General features: G+C 41.8%; 1 protein-coding gene across 2 annotated transcripts in view; it reads right to left on the bottom strand.

Annotated features, from left to right (window-relative positions):
• Window positions 1–2,418: 2,418 nt before the first annotated feature.
• The window catches only part of FBXL20 (F-box and leucine rich repeat protein 20), a 129,637-nt gene continuing 123,724 nt past the window's right edge, over window positions 2,419–8,331 (bottom strand). For both annotated transcript variants that reach the window (XM_023510965.1, XM_023510966.1), the window contains exons 13-15: window positions 7,579–7,635; window positions 5,865–6,077; window positions 2,419–3,382 (exon numbers count right to left, since the gene is read on the bottom strand). In XM_023510965.1, the coding sequence (XP_023366733.1) occupies window positions 3,275–3,382; window positions 5,865–6,077; window positions 7,579–7,635 (378 nt within the window). In that variant the 3' untranslated portion in view covers window positions 2,419–3,274. The remainder of the gene's footprint in view (window positions 3,383–5,864; window positions 6,078–7,578; window positions 7,636–8,331) is intronic.

Below are 8,331 nucleotides of genomic sequence, written 5' to 3'. Positions count from 1 at the left end.
GGGAATACCTGTAATCCCAACACTTTGGGAGGTGGAAGGGGGAGTATGCGTGAGCTATGGTTGTACCACTGCACTCCAGCTTGGGCAATAAAGTGAGAAAATAATTTTCTCCAGAGGTACAACAACAGTTCCTCCTTCAGGCCCAACTGTAGGTTTATGGTAATAACTGTGAGGATATCTTCTTATTCTAAATCTCTTCTCTCTGTTCACTCCATATTTTTTCATTACAAAAGGCATTTTCTCAGTGGCTATGAAGTTAAGACAACTGGACCAGTAAGTTTTTCCTAAGAAGTATTTTTCCCTATATTAAGCCTCACGGAATTTTGGAAGGTACTCTGGATGTTGAGACAGGAAATGTTATGTTCAGATGTCACCTGACCAAAACTTACCATGTTCTGTGTTCTCAATGCCTAGCATATTCATCAGCTGGCACAGGCTGCAAATTAGCATTAAGAATGTATTTGTTTCCAAGCTTGATGATCCTGAATTTTTTTTTTTAATAACCAAAATTCACATTTTATTTAGATTGAAATAAGCCATACAAAATTGATTCTGAAGTTTTCTTGAGAAGGGAACAGGCTTCTCCCTGACCACAAACAAGGCAGTGCTACATATTCTGGGTCTTTGTTCTCTCTCACTTGACTCTGCTGTAACCCAGACAGGCTGGAATTTGCCTTAACAGGAGGGATCATGAGCCCAAGTCCACATGAACCTACATGTGGATATACCCTTTTTGTAGAGAAGCAGCATTTCTAAGATCTTTAAGAACTAGTGAACAGGGTCTTTTAAATTTCTCATTTCTTTTAAGTAAAGAAGTGTTTTAACAACCTAAACTTGGAAAATCCAAATCCATACTCACTAATCAATCCAGGTTTTATGGTCAACTTGTTTAGGCACAAAAACAAACAGGAAAACTCTTACACTTTAGAGTAGATGGCCCCTACATATGCCTTTTTCTTTAGTTTTGTCTGAACGTGTGACCTGGGGATCTGAATATCATCAACCAAGTCTAGAAGTGCACATGCATTCATGTGTGGGTTTGTATGCATGGGGTATGTGGCCAGGAGAGTTGAGTCTCACTTTAAAAAGTATATTCCTTATAAGGTAATTTGAAAAGAGGCTAACGAGAAGGAGGAATGAAAAAACAAGTAGTTTGAACTTTCAAAGGGGCATAATAAAATAGGAGTTAAAAAGAAATTTAATACTAAATAATGAAGATTAGTATAGACTTCTAAGACCTTCATATGATTGGCTTCAAAATCAACGGAAAAATAAATAAGACTTTATTCTCAAATATACTGGTAAAACCAGCAACTGTAGCATTACAACAAGCCTTTTAAGCTAGATGTGGTGGTGCATGCCTGTAGTCCCAGCTACTTGGGAGGCTAAGGTGGGAGAATCACTTAAGTCCAGGAATTTGAGGCCAGCCAGGGCAAAACAGTGAGACCTTATCTATTAAAAATTTAAAAACAAAGATATAATAAGTCTTTTAACAGTCTGGATCATACAGAAGATGATGTAATATCATGGTAGATTGCATATTAACATCCTAAAAGAGCAAAAATGAAAATCATCCTATGAAAAAAAATCACATTAGGTTTCTAATCCTGGGACTTCTTGTGCTTTAGAAATTCATTTTATTTCCCTCATCCTCTATGTTTTTCATGGTTTGGGGTGCTTCTTCTTGGACCCTTGACTCTGGGTAGTGAACCCCTCCCCTCAGTTCTGGTGCCCAGGCTGGGGGACCCCTACTTCCTCTCAATGTTCTCTTTCAGGTGCCTCAAATCCTTCAGCTGTCTACTCTCACATTTCATTCAGGGAAGTGTGGAGCAGGAGAGGGATGACTGACAGGTTCTAAAAATGTTCTGGTCCTTTTGAGGCACCAACATTAGATATGATGCATTTAACACTGACATACATCTGGCTATTATGGGGCCATTCTTGTATTCCTGACAGGCTAAAATGAGGGACAACAAGAGCAATTGACTGATTAGACTGCATAGGTCCCCTAGCAGCATTCCTGCTAACACAAAACCACCTCATAGACACAGGTCAGAGATTCTATTGATCATACCTAGATTTCAGTGAACATATGATAATGCTTATCATTAATGTCTGAACTTGGGTAGTAGGGACTTCCCGGTTCAATTCTGGGATCTGCCATTCCACTTTTTCCTAATAATGCATTTCTTGCTTTCCTTATTAAATTGGTGGAGTCTGACAGAAGGAAAAATATACAGGGGAAATACTGAGCATATCGTGCAAATTATCATATGTCACAAGATACAACAGAAACCAAAAGGCAAAGTTTCTTATCAACAGAATAGTTTTAGCTCAATTTCCTCTCATAACTTTTCTTGAATTTTTTTTATAGTTTCCTTTCATATTGGCAAAAATTCAGGCAGGGTCCCCTAACAGTAAAATTTAGAATTAAAAAAATATTTATTGATAATGTCTTTTATAAATGTTCGGTAACCCCAACTAATTATCCAAAATGCAAACTGTAAACACAACAGCGAAAGAGTAACAACTGAGTGTGAATAAGCAGACTATGAAAAGGTGACAGACTGAGCAAGAGTGTGGCAGGGAGCAACAGAGAATGGAAGACAAGTGCACAACATGCGCTACAGACAGTGACAATTTGAGTGAATAAGTAATCACATTTGGACCACAGAGATTTCAATGCAACCATTAGGAAACCGCTGGGCCAAATACCAAAATACAAGAGGAATGGACAAACCTTCTTTGTGAGCATGCTCAGCATGTTGGCATGGAAACAAGGAAGCACAGAAGCTCTGTAGTCACAATAGATGGCTACCATTTCTAGGATACAAAGAAATTTTCTTCTGGTCCCTGGATATCATATATTGTTTTTCCATGCTTTTCTTGCCCCTGGAGGACTGCAGTTGCTATACCAAAATCCCCAAAGAAACCCTTTGACAAAGTAAAGAAACCACAGCAGCAGTAACACTGGGTTTGCTGGAATGCCCCCTCCCTCCACCTTGGCCTATGGTTTTCTTCTGGGCACCTCCAACAGGAATGGTTAAGTTTTACCAATCCACTGGACAAAGCCAGAATAAACTTCAGTCTCATGGTCACAAAGTGTGAGTGGATGGGGATGAAGGTGTGTATGTGTGGCTCTGGAGATCTGGACACTGCCCTCACTTTGTAACCCTTGCCCAGAACACTGGGGTTGCTTCCACTGGAGAGACTCCACGGTAACTCTAGAAGTGTCATTAAATACTCAGTTCACCAAGGTTGACCACCTCCATTGTCATAGGATGATGCAGCATCTGCAGAAGCGCTGTCTGCTGCCCCCTACTGATGGGGGTGGAGTGACAGGTGCGAAGTAGGCGTGGACTTTAATATTGGGTAAATGGGTCTGAAACAAGACAGAAACATTACTGAGAGAGGGCAGAAACAGAAACTACAATGTTGCTTTTCAGAAAAACCACCAAGGGACTGAATGAATATGGAAACAGGGCAGAGGATAAGCACTGGTCAGGATGCTGAGAGGAATGGGTTCTACTCTGTTCCATCCTAGGCTGTTCTAAATGACCAGATCATAACTTTGATACTTGTTTCCCTTTTTTTTTTTTTTGAGACAGTGTCTCACTTTGTTGCCTTTGACAGAGTATCACAGTGTCCTAGCTCACAGCAAATTCAAACTCTTGGACTCAAGTGATTCTCTTGCCTCAGCCTCCCAAGCAGCTGGGACTAAGGCACCTGACACAGGCTGGTCTCCAACCTGTGAGCTTATGCAATCCACTTGCCTCGGCCTCCCAGGGTGCTAGGATTACAGGCCATGAGCCACCATGCCTGGCCCTGATATTTGTTTCCTTAATAATAAAATTGGTGAGAAACACCATACTATTTTCTTATTTTGTCCTAAAGGGATTTCCAGTTGGATTCCCATAGGCAGAAAAAGATATATAAATCATTTTTTTCCAAGTCATTGTTGATAATGCCTTTTCTGATTAAAAAAAAAAAAAAAGAAACCCATTATCTTCTTTTAACAGTATTCTTCTAATCTTAACTATTATTTCTAAATAGCTACTACGTTCAAGGCAATGCGCTATTTAAATGAGAAGAGTATAAAAATGCTCAAGATGGGGATCCTGGTCTTGGGTGTCTACAGTCTAGACATGCACATAAATAGCTACATTAAAGTGGAAAAGTGCCAAGTGACTTGAAGTACAGATAACAGATCTCTGGTTATCTCCTGAGGATTCAGAGATAGAAAATTCTTGACAGCCAGGAGATCTAGAACCCTAATATAAGGAGGTCACATTGGCACTCTTTCTCTTTTGGTGTAGAAGAAATACGGTTACAAGGTTTCGCCAGTGCAGATACACTCTCAGTCCTCTATGTCTGAGGGGAGAGGAAGATCTGAGGCCAACTGGAATTCAAGATGAGATCTGGTGTTCTTTTTTTTTTTTTGAGATAGAGTCTTACTATGTCACCCTCGGTAGACTGCCATGCTGTCACAGCTCACAGCAACCTCAAGCTCTTGGGCTTAAGGGATTCTCTTGCCTCAGCCTCTGCAACCACAGGAAAAAACTATCTACCTTTAGGTATGTATTCCATTTGTTTCCTTGCTAAATATCCAAGTTAATTATAAAGTAGCTGGGACTACAGGCACCCGCCACAACACCTGGCAAGTTTTTTTTTCTTTTTTGCAGTTTTTGGCTGGGGCTGGGTTTGAACCCGCCACCTCCAGCATGTGAGGCTGGTACCTTGCTCCTTTGAGCCACAGGCGCCGCCCAGAGCTGGCTATTTTTTTTGTTGTAGTTGTTATTTGGCAGGCCTGGGCCAGGTTTGAACCCGCCTGCCCCGGGAATATGTGGTTAGCGCCCTAGTTGCTGAGCTACAGGCGCTGAGCCAAGGTCTGGTGTTCTATTTGCTCAAGGCCACATGGCCAACAAAGACTTTTTTTAGAGGTCAGTGGTAAGGGTCTAATTTAGTAGCGTCTTTCCCACATCAGGTATGAAGCAGATGTTCCAATAAAAGTCTATTGAACAGAATAACATACAGATTCATTCAGCTTTTTATAACTTTTTTGCTTAAAACATGTCTTCTAATCATTTGGCTATTCATGCATGGATCTCTCTTTTATGGAGGATGGGGCCAAAAGAAAAGGTAAAAATCTACTCCATTTGCTGATTTAAAAAATAAAACTCCCAGGAAAGGGGTCTGATGTCAAAAGGAAATACAAATTAAATTTTAAATCCCAAACATTTTCTTTATGTTATTCCTTTTTTTCTTTTTCTTTTTTTTGAGACACAGCCTCAAGCTGTCACCCTGGGTAGAGTGCCATAGCGTCACAGCTCACAGCAACCTCCAATTTCTGGGCTCAAGCAAGTCTCCTGCCTCCACCTCCCAAGTAGCTGGGATTACAGGCCCCTGCCACAATGCCTGGCTATTCTTTGGTTGCAGTCATCACTGTTGTTTGGCAGGTCCAGCCTGGATTCGAACCCACCAGCTCAGGTGTATGTGGCTGGCCTTAGCCGTTTGAGCCACAGGCGCCGAGCCCTATTCCTTTCTTTCTTTTTGAACCAAAATATAGTATGTGCTTTTTTCCACTCTCAAGTTGTAATTAAGCAATGGATGTTACAGAGAGTTTGCTGGGAGGAGAATTACTCTGCTTTTCCTTCAGTGAGCATTTCCTTCCTAAATTTCTATCTGTAACCACAGGAAAAAATGATCTACCTTTAGGTTTGTACTCCATTTTTTTCCTGGCTAAATATCCAAGTTAACTATAAAAATAACAGGAATCTAAACCTGAAAATAAAAAAAAAAAAGAAGCAAAGCAAAGCAAGAGTGTTGAGAACATCAGAGCTGGAGAGTTATGCAACCATCTTTACCCTGAGTCTCTTGATTCCAGCCCGTGTGATTTGCTGGCAGTCATAGAGTTCTATCCGCTCAAGGCTGTGACAACTCTTCAAGTGCTCCAGGGATGCATCTGTGATTAGTGGGCAATTGTCCAGTTCAATCACCTCCAGCTGGTCATGGGCACAGGCCCCATTCCCTAGGTGACGAATTCCATCATCTGTGATCAGCTCACAGTGAGACAGACTCTGCAGCCAAACAGAGTAAGTAAGGATACTGAAACATCTTTTGATATCCATTAGGCAGAGACGTGTGTAAAATCACAAACCTTCTTGTTTGATTTTTTTTTTTAGTTGGCCGGGGCTAGGTTTGAACCTGCCACCCCCGGTATATGGGGCTGGTGCTCTACTCCTTGAGCCACAGGCACCTCCCTTCTGGTTTGATTTTGATGAATATAGAGCCACTAATAGATCCATGTGATAAAATGAAGGATGTAAACTTCCTTCTTGGAAGGAAGTTCCAATAAAATGAAGGATGTAAAAAGGAGTTACAGGGGTTATGCTTTCTGTAACCAAGACTGATGTTTCTGTGTGTTATTCTAAATATATTTATATATAAATAAAAAAAAAATTTTTTTTTGAGAGTCTCACTTTGTAGTCCTCAGTAGAGTGTTGTGGCATCACAGCTCACAGCAACCTCAAACTCTTGGGCTCAAGCAATTCTCTTGCCTCAGCCTCCCGAGAAGCTGGGATTACAGTCATGAGCCACCATGCCTGGCCATAAATATATTTTATAAATTTGTGTAATGACTGAACTAGTTCATGAACAAAATAAGATTAAAACATCTCTCTGTCAATTTTTCTTAAGTTCCTGGTTCTGGAAAACTTAGAAGATCTAACTTTGGATAGTACTGTGCCACCAAACCAGAAGTAAACTTGGTCACAGAACAATTAACCTGAATGCCTTCTGACAGTGTCAATGAAAATAATAGCAAGATCTCTTCTAGTTAAGTCTATTGGTCCCACTTGATTGGAAAAAACATTTAACTTTTCTAGGTCCTATTTCAGATTCTACTTCATTTAAAGGTCCTCCCTTGATCATCAGTAAGCTGTCAATTTGGAGAAGCATCCCTCCCTGAAGTGGTAGCCAGACACCAAGTGGAAAGTTTTTTATTTTTTTTTTTTTTAGAGACAGAGTCTCACTTTGCTGCCCTCGGTACAGTGCTGCCCTCTGTACAGTGCTCTTGGGCTTAAGCGGCACTGCAACCCTCAGCTCTTGGCTTAGGCGATTCTCTTGTCTCAGCCTCCCAAGTAGCTGGGACTACAGGCGCCCACCACAATGCCTGGCTATTTTTTTGTTGCAGTTTGGCTGAAGCTGAGTTTGAACCCACCACCCTTGGTATATAGGGCCGGCGTCCTACTCACTAAGCCACAGGTGCCACCTGAGTGGAAAGTTTGGGGTTAAATCCAATAAATATATAAAACTTTTTTCTTTTTTTTGAGACAGAGTCTCACTATGTCACCCTTGGTAGAGTGCTGTGGCGTCACAGGTCACAGCAACCTCAAACTCTTGGGCTTCAGCGATTCTCTTGCCTCAGCCTCCCAAATAGCTGGAAGCCCACCACAATGCCTGGCTATTTTTATTGTTGTTGTCATTGTTGCTTAGAAGGCCCAGTGTATGTGGCCGGCACCCTAACCACTGAGATGGGGCACCGAGCCAAATATATAAAACTTTGAAAGTCGAACTCACCAATACTTGGAGTCGAGGACAGTGTATTGAAAGTTGGATTAATGTGCTATCTGTTATCTGAAAGAAACACATAATTTTATTTTAGGTGTAACTCCAAATAAAATCATAGGTCATACCATATTCTTTTTATTTACTTATTTATTTTTGGAGACAGAGTCTCACTTCTGTCACCCTGGGTAGAGTGTCACGGTGTCATAGCTCCACAGGAACCTCATACTCTTGGGTTCAAGTGATTCTCTTGCCTCAACCTCTCAAGTAGCTGTGACTACCAGGTGCCCACCACAATGCCTTGGTATTTTTATTTTTTTTGAGACGGAGCCTCAAGCTGTCCCCCTGGGTAGAGTGCCATGGCATCATGATCACAGCAACCTCCAATTCCTGGGCTCAAGCGAGTCTCCTGCCTCAGCCTCCCAAATAGCTGGGACCACAGGCGTCCGCCACAACGCCCGGCCATCTTTTGGTTGCAGCCATCATTGTTGTTTGGCGGGCCTGGGCTGGGGATTCGAACCTGTCACCTTAGGTGTATGTGGCTGGCGCCTTAGCCACTTGAGCCACAGGCGCCGAGCCAATGCCTTGGTATTTTTAAAGAGTCTTGCTCTTGATCAGGCTAGTCTTGAACTCCTGAGCTCAAGCAATCCACCTGCCTCAGCCTCCCAGAGTGCTAGGATTATAGGTGTGAGCCATCTTGCACAGCTTTCATAACCTCCTTTTTTTTTTTTTTTGCGGTTTTTGGCCGGGGCTGGGTTTGAACCC

The sequence above is a fragment of the Otolemur garnettii genome, unplaced genomic scaffold (genome assembly GCF_000181295.1).
Source record: "Otolemur garnettii isolate 467f Iridium unplaced genomic scaffold, OtoGar3 scaffold00018, whole genome shotgun sequence".
Classification (NCBI taxonomy): domain Eukaryota; kingdom Metazoa; phylum Chordata; class Mammalia; order Primates; family Galagidae; genus Otolemur; species Otolemur garnettii.
Note: the sequence above shows the minus strand (reverse complement) of the source record. Positions and strands in the feature narration are given on the sequence as shown.